At 39.7% G+C, this 19,337-nt stretch overlaps 2 protein-coding genes across 2 annotated transcripts in view; one reads left to right on the forward strand and one right to left on the reverse strand.

Moving 5' to 3' along the window:
* The first annotated feature begins 510 nt into the window (after nucleotides 1–510).
* Nucleotides 511–10,388, forward strand: LOC103510165 (glutathione hydrolase 1 proenzyme-like). Its single transcript, XM_026824284.1, has 8 exons — nucleotides 511–515; nucleotides 614–817; nucleotides 1,472–1,548; nucleotides 1,655–1,818; nucleotides 6,534–6,727; nucleotides 7,457–7,691; nucleotides 9,376–9,489; nucleotides 10,102–10,388. The coding sequence occupies exons 1-8, from the start codon at nucleotides 511–513 to the stop codon at nucleotides 10,252–10,254; spliced, it is 1,146 nt and encodes a 381-aa protein (XP_026680085.1). The 3' UTR covers nucleotides 10,255–10,388.
* A 2,955-nt stretch (nucleotides 10,389–13,343) lies between these two features.
* The window catches only part of LOC113467843 (G protein-coupled receptor 161-like), a 48,743-nt gene continuing 42,749 nt past the window's right edge, over nucleotides 13,344–19,337 (reverse strand). Inside the window, exons 5-8 of the mRNA XM_026824285.1 lie at nucleotides 18,212–18,424; nucleotides 17,409–17,552; nucleotides 14,141–14,192; nucleotides 13,344–13,609 (exon numbers count right to left, since the gene is read on the reverse strand). Of these exons, the coding sequence (XP_026680086.1) occupies nucleotides 13,344–13,609; nucleotides 14,141–14,192; nucleotides 17,409–17,552; nucleotides 18,212–18,424 (675 nt within the window). The remainder of the gene's footprint in view (nucleotides 13,610–14,140; nucleotides 14,193–17,408; nucleotides 17,553–18,211; nucleotides 18,425–19,337) is intronic.

Genomic DNA, 19,337 nt, shown 5'->3' on the forward strand with positions numbered 1-19,337 from the left:
CTAAGGTAGAGTGGAATAGACTAGAATTTACTGTTTTTTTTTTTTAAGAGTTTGACAGAGGGAACTGTAACTGCTATGGTCTTATCGTCCCGCTTACAAGGCAGACGCACTACCAACTAAGCTAACTAGGCTGGCAGAATTTACTGTAATGCCAGAATAAGACGGAAAAGCCCCTTTACTCTGAGGTGTTAAGGTCTTATCGTCGCGAAATCGAAGTGAGAAGAAGGACAGGACAGGAGAAAGCCAACCGTTCCGAGAACGAACCTTATTTGTTTCCAGGATAAAGTTCGCCCCGGGCGGGATCGGACTCATCGGACCCGCTATCTAGCGATTACAAGGCAGACGCGCTACCAACCAAGCTAACTAGGCTTCAAATTTTCATGTTCAAAGCTGTGTCCACACGTAGTCGACAGCCGTCGATCGATGTCGACTGAATCCGTCCACACTACCTCGACAACATACCTCGTGGATCGATGACCGTCGACAGTGGACGCATTACATTACATTGAAATGGGGTGTTGTCTGACGAAATTCCTGTGTGCGAAGTCCAGTATGTAGGACTATTGCACTCGAATGTGGACACAGCTTTAGGTACTTTTTTTTTCGTCCACAGAGAAATCTTCTTCACCCCGGACTCAGGTTCAGCATTGGGCGCAGGATCTTGGGTCAAACCCTCTCCCAAACTATGCGACACGCTCAAAACTATCGCTCAGAAGGGTGTGTTTGAATTTTACGAGGGAGTGTTGGGCGATGACTTTGTGTTGGATGTGAGGGAGATGGGCGGCAACTTGACGCGGAATGATTTGAAGAAGTACCGGTGAGTAAACGAAACGTGTACTTTTTTTTTTTCAGGAAGGCTCTTTAACTCCAGCTACAAATAGTAGGTCGTTCGTACCGATTCCTCAGGTGGATTAAATCAAGATGTATCAGGAAGGCTCTTTAACTCCAGCTACAAATAGTAGGTCGTTCGTACCGATTCCTCAGGTGGATTAAATCAAGATGTACAACTTGATAGCTTTCAGTTAGCTGATGAGGGAGTTAACACTCTCTGGACTGTCAGTCAGTCGGTTTTGAACGGTCGAATGGGCAGAATTCTATTGCTCCCATTTCTAAATCATCATGATTTATTGTTATGCCCACTCGGCCACGCAGCCCCAAGCAGGTTGTACTACTCAATCTTCTTCTTTTTCTTCGCCTTTTCCCGTGAACAGATGGGGTCGGCGTTTTTCGTCAGCCTCTCAATCAGCCGTAGGGGTGATTGCTTTGGGCTGACATTTGGTTTTTTGCTACAAAATTTTACGAGGGGATGCGCTTCACACTCAACCTTTGCTTCTTCTTTAGGAAGAGAAATTCAGGCTGGTATCCTCCCTGGTTAAAGTCCACTAGCCAGAGTGTATTTTACCTACTCCTCAATAGTAGTTAGGTAAATATTATGATATACATAATCAGACATATTTTGTTTCTTTTACAGGGTGGAATGGAGTGATGTAAGTGTGACTCAACTCTACAGCGGTCATACCCTGTATGCTCCTCCTGCTCCTCACTCAGGTAATAAAATTATAGAATGTGTAGGGGATAGCAAGTTGAAGAGGGGGAGGAGTACCACTCACCTGGTGTGTTTCTTCGTTAACACGGATTGTTTATAATATTTCAGGTGATCTTCTAATATACGCCATGAACATATTAAACCACGCTCAAATGAACAACCGAGATGACAACTCAACGTTACTCAGTTTGCACCGCTTGTTGGAAACGTTCAAATACGTTGAGGCCCAAAGACAGAGCCTTGGGGACCCCCATGTGGACGCGGTGAAAGAGGTGAGTATGGTCTGGAGGTTGCTGGTTCGAGTCCGGGCGAGTCGTAAAGGTGGCGTTCCGATCCTAGCTGCCGGGTCGCGCGACCAAGCTGTGCGACCGCTGCCTACTGCTTCCTATGTATTCTTATGAAGTTTGACTAAACATATTCGTGCGATTTTTTTTAAATGCGGTAAGAAAAATGAAACTATGCGGAGTACCTGGAAGCTCTTCGCGGAGCACAGTTTGAGAACCACTGTCATATAGCATTCCTTCCTAACGACCTAATGACGCTAGAACAGCGGTCCCCAAACTTCTTTTCTATGCGGCCCCTTTTCTTCAATTGTGAACGCTCCGCGGCCCCTTTACTATATTTTATGTGATCTTCCCGGGGGTCGCGAAGTCTTTCACGACCGCGGACACCAGTTTGGGAACAACTGCGATAGAATATGGAACATTGGAGAACTTTCATAACCAAGGGCGTATCAACTAAAAACATCTGTTCCTATACTTCCAATAAGATGACAACATCCACTTATTCTCTATCTCTATAGGTCTATCCACTCATCTACTAGGGTCACTACGATAATCTCCATGACCTTCAAAATAATTTAGTTTTTTTTTTCCAACTTGAGATGTTTGTTACCAAATTTACATTTTAACATTCGATTGAGATGAGCATCACTCGAAAAAAACCTTCATAGGAGAGAAGGGTAAATAATTAGTTAAAAAAAGATAATTAGTTTGATAGAGGGAGCTGGGTATAACTGTTGAGGTCTCAAAAGCGAAGAGAGAAGAAGTACAGGGTAGGAGAAAGACAGCCGTTCCCAGACCGAACCTTATCTGTTTAGAATGAAGTTCGCAAATTTCCATGTATTAACCTGATAACCTGTAGGTAACTCTCTACTTGGTAGACATCCTGTGTCCTATAGGTATCTTTGATAGACACCGTGTACCCGTGTAGGTACATACCTGCATCAGACTATACATCCACACAAGCTCTACAGCAGAGGTTCTCAAACTGGGGGCCGTGGAGACAAATCAGGGGGGCGCGAGCTTTTCCTATAAACCTCCAGCTCTGAAATTCCTCCTGCGCTAACTGCTTGAGTTACTGAGGTTGGTTCGTTTTGTTATTTCATAAAACCTATAAATAGGTAACCTACTTACTTGAATATAAAAAAAAATCTCAAAGTTTCAAATTCTTGTTTTGTTATTCCATAAAACCCATAGGTAAAAATAATATACCAAGGGGTTGGGTGGTAAGGTAGGGGGGGCGTGAAAAAATGAGAATATGCCCAAAGGGGGCGCCGTGCAAAAAAAGTTTGAGAACCACTGCTCTACAGAATTGTCACCTTGCCTCATTGATATTAGTATGACATTGATATCTACCTACCTATACACATGACATAGGTATGTCTGTGTTCTGTGTTATGGCCTTACTCTGGTGAGTCAGGGGCCCTACGCGGTACCTATCTACTCCTTCCCACAGATACTACTGAATACTTCGCCGTGGACTTCGGATTAGGAGTTTGGTGGTTCGAGTCTAAGGGTGGATTTTATCAATATTTTTTCAGCTCTTAAATGGCCTGTTGAGCTAACAGCCTGTTAAATTACATTTCATTTGTATTAGACCAAAGTCATTTACACTAGGTAACTGGAACTCTATCAATAAAGAATTTTTACTTAAAAATAGAGGAAACTGTAACTGCTAACGTCTTATCGTCTCGAACCGAAGAAAGAAGGGAGACAGGACAGAAAATTAGAAAGCCAGCAGTCCCGAGAACGAACCTTATCCGTTCAGGATAAGATCCGCCCGGCCGGAAATCGAACCCGTACCCTAGCCCTTACAAGGTAGACCCTTCAAGCTAACTAGGCTGGCAGTGAGAAAATTAGATTTGAAGACGTACTAGTCCTATATGTCAATAGGACCTAAGATACATACCAAATTTCAATAGCTCTTACCGTTCTCGAGATATTTTGTTTACAGACAGACACACAGACGTGAGATTTTTGAAGAGGTTTGATAGAGGAAACTTATACCTGCTAACGTCTTATCGTCTCGAACCGAAGTAAGAAGAGAGACAGGATAGAAAATTAGAAAGCCAGCAGTTCCGAGAACGAACCTTATCCGTTCAGGATAAGATCCGCCCCGGCCGGAAATCGAACCCGTACCCTAGCGCTTACAAGGTAGACCCTTCAAGCTAACTAGGCTGGCAGTGAGAAAATTAGATTTGAAGACGTACTAGTCCTATATGTCAATAGGACCTATTACCTAATTGTTACCTATTACTCATTGGTTAATAATAGAAATTCACTCTTTTTTTGGTAAGGGCTTTAACTACTGGCTGATGGCATGGTCATTCACCCTGGTTCCGAGTTGCTGTTAGATTAATTTGAGGGCATCAATGCGTTTAAGGTAGGTAAATAGGGACTCTATGCCATAAAATTCACTCTTTAAGTAACATTATTGAGACCACTATTTTCGATCAATTACGTCAGTACCTAAGTGTAATAAACTGCAAATTATTGTTTTTTTATTTTAACTACCTAACGTACCAGGGGGTAGAGCGTAGAGCGATATAATGTAGGTACCTACCTAATAAAACATATTGTGAACTTGAACCTGTAGATCAGGGACGGACTTCTGGTAAATAAAGCTAGGGATTTTGCTACCGTAGCAGAAATTTGGAATCAGAAGATCAATTTTTACTTTCCTTATCCTATAGGAAGGAAAGTAATGTAATCGGGTCAAATTTTCGATGGTCAGTTTTTAGTGCCAAAACACGTTTTGAGGTCCCTAGAACCTACATCCAAAGTTTCAGCCAATGGTCCTTCTGTCTGTCTGTAAACAAAATATCTCGAGAACGGTATGAGCCAGAGACTTGAAATTTGGTATGTAGCTGTCAAATGTTACAAGGATGCGACACGTAACTTTTGGTTAAGATAGGTGCTGCGGTTGGCGGTATTTTGACCGCTTTTTGGCAGTTTTTGACCGTTTTTTGGCGGTTTTCAGCTATACCGACTAAACAGTTAGAGATATTGTAAAAGTTAGGGTATAAGAACAAGAACACCCAAAATAAGCATCATTTAATAGCATCAGGAAAGTCGTGTGATATTCACACCAGATTTTTTTCAAGAGGTTTTGATAGAGGGAACTATTACCTACTTACGGGAGCGGAGGTCTGAATCTTCCCGAAATCGAAGAGAAGAAAGACGGGATGGAAGAAAGCCAGCCGTTCTCAGAACAAACCTTATCTGTGTAAGATAAAGTAAACTTATGATTTAGTTTCCCTTGCCAGCCTAGTTAGCTTAGTTGGTAGTGCGTCTGCTTTGTAAGCGCTAGGCCGCGGGTTTGATTCCCGCCCAGGGCGGATTTTATCCTGATGGAATAATGTTCGTTCTCGGAACGGCTGGCTTTCTCCTATCCTGTCTTCCTTCTCTCTTCGATTTCGGGACGATAAGACCGGAACGGCTGGCTTTCTCCTATCCTGTCTTCCTTCTCTCTTCGATTTCGGGACGATAAGACCATAGCAGTTACAGTTCCCCCTGTCAAACCTCTTTTTTTAAAAAATAATATGTCTGTGATTAGAAGTTGGTTGTACATTTCCCAGATTTCTCTGTTTCTCCTTATTCTCAATACTCTTTCTTAGATTGGTCCAAGTATTATTTAACCACACATAAAGGGTATCGGTATAAATACACAAGTAGGTACATAAAAGATATAAGTATACATAATGTGACATATTCTGTCGAATATGAAGAACATGTGTGTGGGGGAAAAAGTCTTAATATTAAACCAGGGCCGTGCACAAACAAATGGGGCCTTGGGGCCAAAAATGGGCTTCCCACTTGCTACAATTTTTATAGATAAAAATAAGGTGTATTTTCCTTTTTGAAACAGCTTTCTTTTGGATACTGAAGGAACCTGAATTCTAGACATTTGATGGTTGGGAATGCGCCATCTTGGACTCCAATGACTTAGTACAGGCGCTACCACGCCACCTAGTGGTTGATCTAATTCCCATATTTTCCTTCAGAAGAGGGGAAATCGTCTCCGTTTCCAAAAGGGAAATACGATTAAACAAGGTGTAGATTTTTTTTTTGGAGGGGGGGGGGAAACTGATTTGGGCCTTTTGAGGGCCCCGGGCTAGATGAACCCTAGTGGCTCCCTCTGTGGTTCGACTGGAATTTTGTAATGGAAGTCGTTCGACTCGGTCGCGATGATTGGAATGCTGCCTCTATGGCGCGACCAGGCAGCTCGGTCGCGCGACCCGGCAGCTAGGATCGGAACGCCACCTTGAGATTTATCTACTGAGAAAAAAACTAGAGTGCCGGAAGCACAATCGATTGATTGGGTTCCGGCACTCTAATATTGAACTCTATATCGGGAAGCTCGACACTATAATGTAGTCAGTAGAGCAACATATGTGGCCGAGTGGGTATCACACTAGGCTTGCACGCCGGAGGTCCCGGGTTCGATTCCCGGCGGGGTCGAAGTTTTTCCGCTCTGGCCTTGGAGTTCGGGATGAACTTAGACTCGTGAGGACAATTGAGTAGCTCCTTTAATCGAGTAGCGACCAGTGGCGGCATTACCGGTGTATTTAATGACGGCGTGACGGTTTTATCCTCGATTTCGGCAATAAACTACCCACTCACACTAACGTAAACAGCCCCAAATGATGGGTTAAGCTTCTACAAATCTATCAATGGCTAAATTCACTGTCCGTTTCTGTCCTCAGCTACTGGCCAACCTACGGTCCCGTACATTCGCGGACCTAACGCGGGCCAACATCTCAGACACCACCGTAGCTGCTGACTATAATGAACCGTACAGAGATCACGTGACGGAAATCCAAGATGGCGGCTACTCTCATTTCTCTCTACTAGCACCAGATGGCGACGCTGTCTCAGTGACGTCATCATTAGGATCCTAGTAAGTCCATCTTAACCCTTTCACCCCGACTTATTTTAGGAAGAATATTTCAATTTTTCTGATCAGGCATTATTGTTTGGTCTATAAATAAGACCTCAAAAAATTTAATGTCCTCCTAGGACTACTGAACAAAAAATTATCTGATGGAGACAAAACCAGACAATTTAGCCACGTGAATTTTACTGACGTCTTAGATTGCAAAAGAAACATTCGAAAAACACCGAGAACGGAATTTTTTCGATTGATCTGGGATGATATATCCCATTTTAAAAATCATTTTTCTGTGGGACGTATTGTCCCTTTAGGTGTGAAAGGGTAAAAAAAAGATGAGTGTTTCACCGCCGTTTTTATTTCGTAGCAATGAAACAACTGCTACATTGGACGCTTGTGACCTGTGTCGTAGCATGCCCATCCCGTAGTATTTCACTCATCAAATGGGCGATTCGAGATACAATACTTCCCATTTAGGTGCTGGGTCAACACGAGCACACCAGAACGTAACCCGTTGAAATATTTTCCATCGAGTACAAATAAACGAGTACAAATTTTTGTCGATGGTGCAATTCGAACCCAGAACCTTCTGCATGACGAGCAAGCACGTTACCACTGGACTAACCGTGCCCCCAACACATCATATAGCTGGCATTAATCCTTTCATTCATCTGTCCTTTATAAGGGACGACGTTTTTTTCCTCCCTCAGAAGTCTCACCTCTTCGCCCTGGTTTCAGTTTCGGCGCCAAAGTTCTCTCCCGGCGGACGGGCATTGTTGTCAACTCTGCCCTGGGCGACTTCTCTCCCCCGCCAGATTCTGATGATCCCGCTAGTAGCGTACCCAATTTACCAGGCCCGGGCAAGCGCCCTCTATCGCCCGCCAGTCCTACTATAGTGCTGAATAGTGCCGGTGATGTGCAGTTGGCGCTGGGGGGATCCGGAGGCGAGAAGATTGTCAGTACACTAGCGCAGGTAGGTTCTTCCCCCTTGTGTTCATTATTTTTCATCCCATGTCTTAATGAGCAGTGTAATCTTCTTCTTGGAGTGCCTATCCGTGACAAATGTTGGCCATCATTATGGCAATCTTTTTTTTTAAAAAAAAAAAAAAAAAAAAAAATCAAAAACTATCGATAGTGCTATCGATAGTTCTCCTCCTCTAGAAAAAGGTTCAGATCTGGCTATCTCAGACGTTCCGACAGACCTAGAGGTCTAAACCTTTTTCCGCCATATTTTTTCTTTCCTCAGGGAGATCCTCGCAATCAAGGGCGCAACAGTCATCGACTCTACCGTAGCTAGTCTGCTATGCCAAACAGTCTATGGACCTCACAGTACAGGCCTAGGGGGCGGCTTCGTACTGACTTACTACAGGCGCCAGGACCGCACGACGTTCGTCCTGAATGCCCGCGAGAGCGCGCCACTCAACGCGACCGCCAAGATGTGTCGCGATAACCCGCGCGACTGTCGCTATGGTAAGATAGAGGTTGGGGCCTGTCGCCTTTTTTTAAAAGAGGTTTAATAGAGAGAACCGTAAGGCCAGCCACTCACTATCAGGTATCAGGTAGACCTTTTCAGCCGTACCTGTCAGGTCTGCCTGATAGTGAGTGGCTGGCCTAACATCGGTGGTCTTGTGGTCCTGAAATCTAAAAGAGAAGGAGGACAGGATAGAAGAAAGCCAACCGTTCAGAGAACAAACCTTTTCTGTTTGGATAAAGTCCGCCTCGGTCGGGAATCGACTCAGCAACGAAGCGCCTACAAGGCAGACGCTCTAATTCCCAAGCTAACTTTTTTTTTTATTTTTCAAAGAATTCTTTAAAATATGATTGTATAGTGTATACTATTTCACTTTTCAATATTTTACCTACCTACCCATCTCATTCTTGGCTGAACCTCAATTTCCAGGCGCCAAAGCAGTGGCTGTCCCAGGTACTCTGCTAGGTCTTCACACCGTATGGCAGAGATGGGGCAAGCTACCCTGGGACATCCTGGTTCAACCCGCTGTACAGCTGTGTGTCAACGGGTTCAATATGTCCGCCCAGTTGGCATATGCCACGCAGATGGCAGGGGAAGACCTGGCGAAGGATGCCAGTCTAAGGTAGAGGGGAATAGAATAGATTTTTTTTTTTTTTTTTTTTTTTTTTTTTTTCTTACAGCGCTTACAAGGCAGACGCACTGCCAACTAAGCTAACTAGGCTGGCTGGCAATCTTTATTTTTTTTATCCACGGCAATACGAAGAGTTCAGGGGAAGTTTTGTTGAACCTCTTAGGTTTTTCAGCCTAGATAATTATAATACCTAAATGTAAATAAATTAATGTGTATGGCCTCCATGGCAGAGTGGGTATCGTACAAGGCTTGCGCGCCGGAAATTCCTGGTTAGATTCCCGGCAGTTTTGAAGTTTTTTCGGCTCTGTGCTTGGAGTACGGGGTGTACTCAGCCTCGTGAGGACAATTGAGTAGCTACTTGATAGCAACCAGTGGCGGCATTACCAGTGTAAAAAGATTATTGAAATATGGAAATTGATTCTAAAGGAGGCACTTAGTAATGGTGCGATACCCACAAAAATTGTGAAAAGCTCAGCATTACTACAAATAATACATAATTTGAGATTTGATTGATACCTACTGAATTTTTCCCCTCTTTTTACTTCATATTCTCAGGTGATGGTGAAATACTTGTGGTTCAACCAAGGCTTAAAATCTAGCATGGATGACCCCAGAATATACTCTCGACTCAAACCACGCCAAGTTCTCTACGAATATGGATTTCTCAAGGTAAGTAACTACTTTTGAAAGCGCTATTCGATTTTTTTTTCTTGAAAGCGGAGGGTTCGATTTCCCGCCTTGGTGGATTTTATCTTTAACAGATAAGGTTCGTTTTGGAAAAGGCTGGCTTCCTCCCATACTGTCCCTCTCGGTATCATTTGTGTGTTGCATATTGCATACACAAATTAGTTACACGGCACTCATACAAAATTTCCCTTCCCCCATATCTGACAATATTCTAACATTTGACCCGTGTGCTACCAACCTCAGTGGACTCTGGATCTGAAGGTTAGTGGTTCGAGTCCAAGTCAATTCAAAAAATTTAGCGTGGTGTATCAGGTGGAAATGACATTTGTGACAAGCATTTATACTTAAAACAATAAATATGTTAATTCTCTTTCCCCGTGTGATTTCAGAAATACATTCAAGACCTATACAGGTTCGGCCACACGACCTCCAGATTGTTTTGACCAGAAAACCATAAAGCCAAAAAACCAGTTCCCTCTATCAAGTCCGAGTCAGATAAAATTTAACGTATTCTATAAAGCGGGGAACGACATTTGTGACAAGCAATTATGCTTACAATAAATATGTTAATTCTCTTTCCCCGTGTGATTTCAGAAATACATTCAAGACCTATACAGGTTCGGCCACACGACCTCCAGATTGGAAGGCAAGTACTCAACCGGCCTGTGTGCTGTAGGCCGGGCCCGGGACAACCGCGTGGAGGCCATTGCTGATTGGAGAACAGGAGGTGATGTGTTTGGCCTCTGAATCTTGTGATTGATCTGATTTTCTGTCTTATTCAAATCAAATCATGAATTCTTTGTGGTAAAACAGAGAGCTTTTTCACAACTTTTGTGGATATCACATTATTACTAAGTACCTCCTTTGCAATTAATTCGCATTCATCAATCTTTTTACTCTGGTAATGCCGCCACTGGTCGCTACTCGATTAAAGTAGCTACTCAATCGGCCTCTGAATCTTGTGATTGGTCTCATTTTCTGTCTTATTCAAATCAAATCATGAATTCTTTGTGGTAAAACAGAGAGCTTTTTCACAACTTTTGTGGATATCACATTATTACCTACTAAGTACCTCCTTTGCAATTAATTCGCATTCATCAATCTTTTTACTCTGGTAATGCCGCCACTGGTTGCTACTCGATTAAAGTAGCTACTCAATTGTCCTCACGAGTGCACCCCGATTTCCAAAAACAGAGCTGAAATTTTTTTGACCCCGCCAGGAATCGAACCCGGGACCTCCTGCGTGCAAGCCGAGTGTGATACCCACTTTCAATTGTTATTCATCATGTTTTGTTGATATGTAATTATGTAATGTAAATGTAAATGCAATTTCTTTGTGTTATTATGTCACAACTTTGGTGCTCACTGCAGCATTGTAGGATTTTTCCTAATACATATCTCAATAATCCTAACAACCAATGTTTACCTACCATGCTGGCACCGGTCGCTATGCGCATTTACATGTCATAGCTACTCATTTTCCTCACGAGGCTGAGGGGGCCCCGCAACAGCCAGTCACGGGATCAATCATTTGCATGATACAAATTTCTTGACCCCGCCGGGAATCGAACCCGGGTCTCCCGCGTGCAAGGCGAGTGCAGTGACCACTACGCCATGGGAGCTGACTACAAGTTAATTTTTGGCGTCGACTATATGTGTACACAGCTTCAGGCGCAACGCACACTAGTGAACACTTAGGTTGTTTTGTTGATATTGTTACGTATACGTGGGCGTGATCGGGTTCGTAAAAGATTAGGGCTAGTAAAAAACACTCGCGAATTCGTTTATTTAAATCTAGAGTACAACAAGTTTATTTATTTCACAAAAGAGTACACAGTCACTAGGTAAAATCGCTATTACAAAGTACAATCTCTTATCACAAAGTTCGATCGCTTATCCTATCACGGTTATCACTAACTTTCTCTTAGGTACTTCAATGTCACTTATCGCGGTAGGTACTAACACTTGATATCGCACTGGAAAACTCACAGACTATCACTGTACTAATCGCTTACTATATCGCTGACCAACACGGACTTATCGCACAAACTATCGCTTACACAAGACTGACTGACAGGTTTCCAAGAACAGAGCTGAAAAAATTTCGCCCCACCAGGAATCGAACCCGGGACCTCCTGCGTGCAAGCCGAGTGTGATACCCACTTTCAATTGTTATTCATCATGTTTTGTTGATATTGTTGAATAAAAGTAATATTATTGATTTATAACCATTACCATGATGATAAATTGATAATAATAACAAAAGAAACTGAAATGTTTGAAATTCGGTAACTCTGAGTTTGTATAATTATGAAGCTAAAACACAATATTATTATAATTAAATTATTTTACACATGAGAAACAATATGGGGTAGCCTCGATTATACCAAGGAATTGGGCGTTACAGCCTTAAAAAACGTCTGGATACAACGGACCCTATTAAAAAAGTGTCTCGGTACAACAGACCCTGTTGAATTTTAAAATCACTTAAATCTAGACCAATTTAATTTTAATGTATACCTACACCTACCTATATGACTGTATTAAAACTTAAATTAAGGTGTTAAAATCATATAAAGTACACAATAATGTAGGTAATTATTTTTAGTAGATTGGTACCAACTAAAACTTCGTTCTCGGAACGGCTGGCTTTCTACTATCCTGTCTTCCTTCTTTTCGATCTCAGGACGATAAGACCTTAGCAGCTATCAACTCTCTCTTAAAAAAAGATTTTTTTTTTTATTAATGCAATGGCCAGCAAAAAATGATGACAAAAAAAGAGCTTCATAAATTCACTTTTTCCGTTAAAGCCTTGTATAAGATAACCTTTAAATAAAGTAGATTTTTTCCCATCTCCATTTGGATCTAACGAAAAATAATGGGTATCCAATAAAATTAAAAATTAAATTAAATACCTGAAATAATATCTAGGAAAATGGTACCAACCTACTACCACGTTACGCTGATATTTTATAATAAAATCAAAGGTCAATATACCTCAATACAATTAAAACTTATATAGTGTACAAAGAAATTTGGAATGTTCTTATTATTATGTATTCATTTTTTATTATTTATAATATATAAAGTTTATTAATTGTTATTTTGATTATGAAATTTATGACACAACATTCAAAGCAATTATAAGAAGTAATTTAGCACTCAGAGGAAAAGCTCTGAAACACCTTTTGAACATCACCCAAAAATCAAAAATCCTTGATAGGGCTCTTCATTAGGTAACCGTTCAGAGTTTTCAGTGCCAGCCTAGTTAGCTTAGTTGGTAGTGCGTCTGCCTTGTAAGCGCTAGGCCGCGGGTTCGATTCCCGCCCGTGTGGTGGTTCGTCGGCTGAGATCTGTGGAAGGGACAGGTGGAAAAAAGTTGGGCCAGCCACTCATTATCAGGTAGACCTGACAGGCGGAACTGATCAGGTGTAGCTGTGCTACCTGATAGTGAATGGCTGACCTTACTCTCAATGTGATGGTTGAATTTTAAGGTGTGAACACTACAGCAGAACATACCACGAAGTCACGGCCTAGAGGATAAGGTTCGTTTTTGGAACGGCTGGCTTTCTCCTATCCCGTCTTCCTTTTTTCATCGATTTCGGGACGATAAGACCTTAGCAGTTACAGTTCTCTCTATCGAACCTCTTGGGGGAAAATACAATATCCCTGGGTTACCGTTTTCAGGCTGTAAAATCAACCGAATGCTTTTAAAACTGACGCCATCAGACGTTTCACCAGCTCACCTAATGTGGAAAAAGGACTTATTGATATTCTGAACGCTATTGGACATCCGTCGATTGGCATTCGGCGCGCCTAGTACTTGTTTCAGCAGCTCACCTAATGTGGAAAAAGGACTTATTGATATTCTGAACGCTATTGGACATCCGTCGATTGGCATTCGGCGCGCCTAGTACTTGTGTCGACAGCGTTTCCTGCGTCGATAGCGACAATTTGGAGGTCGATGTCGATATTTGTCGATTGGACAGGAGCGATTTGAGCTTCTTGGCGGAGTTGGAGGATTTACTGGAGGAGTTGTTGTTGGTCTCCATGCCGATCTCCGAGGAGCGACGAATCAGAGGCGCTGGTTTCGTTAGAATACCTGAAGGATAAAAAGAAAAAAAATGTGGAAATTATCATTAAAGCTCTGTTTACACATACCTAGTCGACCGATCTTATCACCTGGACGAGGTTTTCATTGGTAATAAAGGAGGACTACGGAATCTAAGGATCTCGGCCTTATGGTTAAGGTCAAAGTGTAGTATGTAGTCCCCACTAGTCGTGAGTTTCATCCGATTATTCCCCCGAATATCCTGCAGGCAGTGTTATTTAAAAGAAGTGTAAATTATCATTAAAGCTCTGTTTACACATACCTAGTCGACCGATCTCATCACCTCAACGAGGTTTTCATTGGTAATAAAGGAGGACTATGGAATCCAAGGATCTCGGCCTTATGGTTAAGGTCAAAGTGTAGTATGTACTATGTAGTCCCCACTAGTCGTGAGTTTCATCCGATTATTTCCCCGAATATCCTGTAAGCAGTGTTATTTAAATGAGAGTGTTCCCACTACACGACACCATTTTTTTTCTTCCGAAAAACAATTGGGAATAGACCTTTAGGGCGGCTACTCACCTAGAGGGGTCAGACTGGGCCGCAAATACCTAAATGTAGGTTTCGTCCGCGCCTGAAAATGTAATGTAACAGAAAAGAAAGAAACACTAAACATGAAGAAGAAAGAAAAATGTGAACAATGAAGTCGGGAAATCTGAAAATGGCGTGATGTATACGGGAAGAATGCGTCAGACAGGGCCGTATTTATGGGAGGGGGGGCATGTAACCCAGGGGTTCTATTTAGGGGATACCATTGGGGCCCAGGCCCTCCCCCTTGGCTTCTTTTCCCCAAAATGTAGTAAAAGTATTGGCCAATAATTTGGAACATTGATATTTTTTAAGAGGTTTAACAAAGGGAAGTGTAACTGCGAAGGTCTTATCGTCCCGAAATCGAAGAGAGAAGGAAGACAGGATAGGAGAAAACCAGCCGTTCCGAGAACGAACATTACTTCGTCACGATTGCTCTCGCGCTTTTTCATCTTATTGCTAAGGTCTTTTATCGTCCGAAATCGCAAGGGATAGAAGGAAGACGGCTGATAGGAGAAAAGCGTCAGCCGAGAACCCCCTGTAAAACACTTTTCGATTTCGCCCCCCCCCCCCCTCGCGGAAATCCTGAATAGGGGCCTGACGTCAAATAAAATTGAGTACTGCAAAGTGGGGTAACAAGGAACATTGTAACCTTAGGGTTCAGGCTACTGCAAACTGGGATAATATTTCCCCTGAGGGTATAACTTGGTCCATTACCCTTTTCCCTTAAAGAAAATGACGGAAGAAGAATTCGTCGCATTTTTTTTATATTTATTTTTTTTATCTGCTTTTGATATCTGTAAACTGGGACTTAAGGGTATCATTGTTCCCCTTTTTCCGATTTTCAAGACAAATGACGTAATGTAAGAAATATTCGTCTGATCAAAATGGGTAGGTGCGGTAAACTGGGGTAATATTGGCCCTAAGGGATAACATTCCCGACTTCCTACCAACCTCCAGATATGTGTGTCTGAATGTCGTTCAACTCTTTGTGGTTAGGAGTGATTAAGACAGTGATTCTCAAAGTTTTTGCCACCGCTGCACACTTTTCAAAATTTCATTCTTTAGCGTGCCGCGGCACATCGTTTGAGTAGCACTGGGTTAAAAGCACTGATTCTCAAAACGTTAATAAATATGGCGGACATTTGTAATGCAATGGTTTATTGAAAGACCAGGTAGGGATACATGACTTACCCCGTTTTATAGTACGGTAGGTTTTTTTTTATTTATTTTTTTTATTATTATTATTTTTTTTTTAGAGCGAAATGTTTCATATAAAAAAAATGAAATCACAATCTTGAACAGTGGAAAGCTAATAAATTATGAAGCGAGGGTATTCTTGCCATTTCAAATATCAAACCCTACAAGTGATGAAGTTTCTCAGAAAGAGTCTATTCCCGGACTTTTCACTTTTTATTACATGATGTTTATTATTATTATTATTATTATTATTATTATTATTATTATTATTATTATTATTATTATTATTATTATTATTATTATTATTATTATTATTATTATTATTATTATTATTATTATTATTATTATTATTATTATTATTATTATTATTATTATTATTATTATTATTATTATTATTATTATTATTATTATTATTATTATTATTATTATTATTATTATTATTATTATTATTATTATTATTATTATTATTATTATTATTATTATTATTATTATTATTATTATTATTATTATTATTATTATTATTATTATTATTATTATTATTATTATTATTATTATTATTATTATTATTATTATTATTATTATTATTATTATTATTATTATTATTATTATTATTATTATTATTATTATTATTATTATTATTATTATTATTATTATTATTATTATTATTATTATTATTATTATTATTATTATTATTATTATTATTATTATTATTATTATTATTATTATTATTATTATTATTATTATTATTATTATTATTATTATTATTATTATTATTATTATTATTATTATTATTATTATTATTATTATTATTATTATTATTATTATTATTATTATTATTATTATTATTATTATTATTATTATTATTATTATTATTATTATTATTATTATTATTATTATTATTATTATTATTATTATTATTATTATTATTATTATTATTATTATTATTATTATTATTATTATTATTATTATTATTATTATTATTATTATTATTATTATTATTATTATTATTATTATTATTATTATTATTATTATTATTATTATTATTATTATTATTATTATTATTATTATTATTATTATTATTATTATTATTATTATTATTATTATTATTATTATTATTATTATTATTATTATTATTATTATTATTATTATTATTATTATTATTATTATTATTATTATTATTATTATTATTTTTGGTCTGATGATGAGAATCTGAGTATTCTCGAAAGCTCACCAAATTTCAATTGTTGAAAGTCGAATCTTAATTGTCTTTTAATTTTTATATTTTAAATTAAGTTTAAACTCAAACGATCTACTGTCTGGAGTGTTAACGCGCCTAAAAGTAGGGAAAAAGTTGTAACCTGGAAAAACACCTTTTTCTCTCACTAACCGCCACTGAGTAACAATATTCAAACATACCTCCTATACTTACCTAACCATGTTTACGTAACTAGTAATAAAAGGTTATCCAACTTCTCCTGAAGAAATTTGATATTTCGATCCACTTTCAAGGCGGAACTTTTGACAGTTTGCCTGCGGGGCTTTCGTGAGTTTTAAAGAACATACAGAAATCCAAAACAGCTGTCCGCTTTCGACGTAGTTCCCAAATTATATCAGGATTTTCAGTGAGGGAGCGTGAAATCTTCAAAAGGAGAAGCTTTGTTTTTAAAGAGGAACAGAACAACCCATTTGTAATAATTCCCAAATTATATCATCATTTTCAGTGACGGGTCGTGAAATTTTCAAATAATGGCCCGCTGTGCACCTCAGGTTGGACACCTCTGAAGCTTTATCTCTAAAGCTCTTCAATTCAATCACTGTTGTTTTTAGCCTCAGTCAGGGATAAGCTGTGTGGTTGGCGGGGGCAAACTTACATCAATTGATAGGATTTTAATAGTGAGGTTAGGGGCAAGGTTAGGCTTTGGGGTTAGAGGTTTGATAGCTGGAACTGTGACAACTAAGGTCTTTTTTTAATAGGCTCGATAGAGAGGACTTCTAGATAACTAAAGGGAATGTCACAAAAGATCTAACCAGGTCGCAGTGGCATAGGGCGTTTATTATACGCGGACTTGCGCGTGAGGAACTTGTTAAGGGTGAGCGAGTTGTAGAAGGGGTTCTTCTGATGGGTGATTGTCACCTGGGCGGAGAGGGTGACTTCGAAGATGGCGGAAGCTATGCGGTGCCGGTGGTAGCGAGCTATCATGAGCACCTGAGGAGCAAACCGGTTTCATCAGGCATTTGCAGAGCAAAACTATTACCTATAGATTGGCTATACTTTAGTAATGTAGGCTTTTCTGCTACGATAAGCATTGTTATCCATTAATCTTCAACAGAAGGAGCCAAAAATTCATCTTGGAATGTCAGACCGAATGTCAAATAAAATAAAAGCGCTGTCAATTTGTACTCGTTTTTCGATTGCAAATATTTCAACGGGTTACTTTCTGGTGTTCTCGTGTTGACCCAGCACCTAAATGGGAAGTATTGCTATACTTTAGTAATGTAGGCTTTTCTGCTACGATAAGCATTGTTATCCATTAATCTTCAACAAAAAGAGCCAAAAATTCATATTAGAATGTCAGACCGAATGTCAAATAAAATAAAATAAAAGCGCTGTCAATTTGTACTCGTTTTTCGATTGCAAATACATATTTCAACGGGTTACTTTCTGGTGTTCTCGTGTTGACCCAGCACCTAAATGGGAAGTATTGTGTCTCTTCTCGCCCATCTGATGAGAGGCATACTACGGGATGGGCATGCTACGACACAGACCACATGCGACTAATGTAGCAGTTGTTTCATTGCTACGAAACAAAAACGGCGGTGAAACACTCATCTTAAAAAAAAAAGGCTCCAAGCGCCAAATTTTACCTTGATGTTACAAATGAGTATGACGGTGACTGGCAGTAGGAACGTGGACACGATGAAGAACGACGAGTACCAGAGCGTGCCGAGTTTGCCCGATTTGAAGTCGGGAACGCACGAAGCGAAGTCGGGATCGTACGAGTACGGACTGACTCGGAAGAAGGGCGGAATGCAAGCGAGGACGCACAGGAACCAGGTGACCGCGAGACACAGGCCGACCTGGAACAGAGGGAACGAAGGGGTTAAAATAGGGACCCGTCAAACTTGGAACCATGGGCGTAGCAAGGGGGGGCTGCCCCCCCCCTTTTAGCAGGAGATTGTGTAGTTTTCAATGGAAATAACTTGTATCTCATTATATTTAGTTCAGAGAGGGGATGAGAATGATTATGCAATATTTTTTAAAGGTTTTTGTTATGCAATATGACGTCACAACATTGGCAAAAAATTTTGTTTTTATGTGGACAGGATGGGTGGTGTCGAAATTTCCAAATCAACTGACAAATTAACATCAAATGTGGACAAAATCGAAATACCAAAATTCTACGTGAGATATTACAGAGATATCCTATGAGATGACTAGATAAGATTAAATTATACATAGTTAAAACATAGGTAATATGAACAATTTTATATTCTAAGGAACCGACTACGACTAGAATTGATGGGTAACAACAAGTTCGACTCGCCCCAGGCGAATCTACTGTTTTAACTATGTATAATTTAATATTATCTAGTCATTTCATAGGACATCTCTCTGTAATATCTCACGTAGAATTTTGGTATTTCGATTTTGTCCACATTTGATGTTAATTTGTCAGTTGATTTGGAAATTTCGACACCACCCATCCTGTCCACATAAAAACGAAAATTTTTGCTAATGTTGTGACGTCATATTGCATAACAAAAACCTTTAAAAACATTGCATAATCATTCTCATCCCCTCTCTGAACTAAATACAATGACTAGATACAACTAGATACAAGTTATTTCCATTGAAAACTACACAATTTCCTGCTAAAGGAGAGCTCTTAGTCAAAAGTTTGAAAGCGCCTTCCCAGCCCTACCTCAAAATAGAAAGCAGTGGTGAATCCTTCATAGTAAAGAGGGGAAACTACCGCTTCCCTTTCCCTCT

The sequence above is a fragment of the Diaphorina citri genome, unplaced genomic scaffold, assembly GCF_000475195.1.
Source record: "Diaphorina citri unplaced genomic scaffold, Diaci psyllid genome assembly version 1.1 scaffold567, whole genome shotgun sequence".
Taxonomy (NCBI): domain Eukaryota; kingdom Metazoa; phylum Arthropoda; class Insecta; order Hemiptera; family Psyllidae; genus Diaphorina; species Diaphorina citri.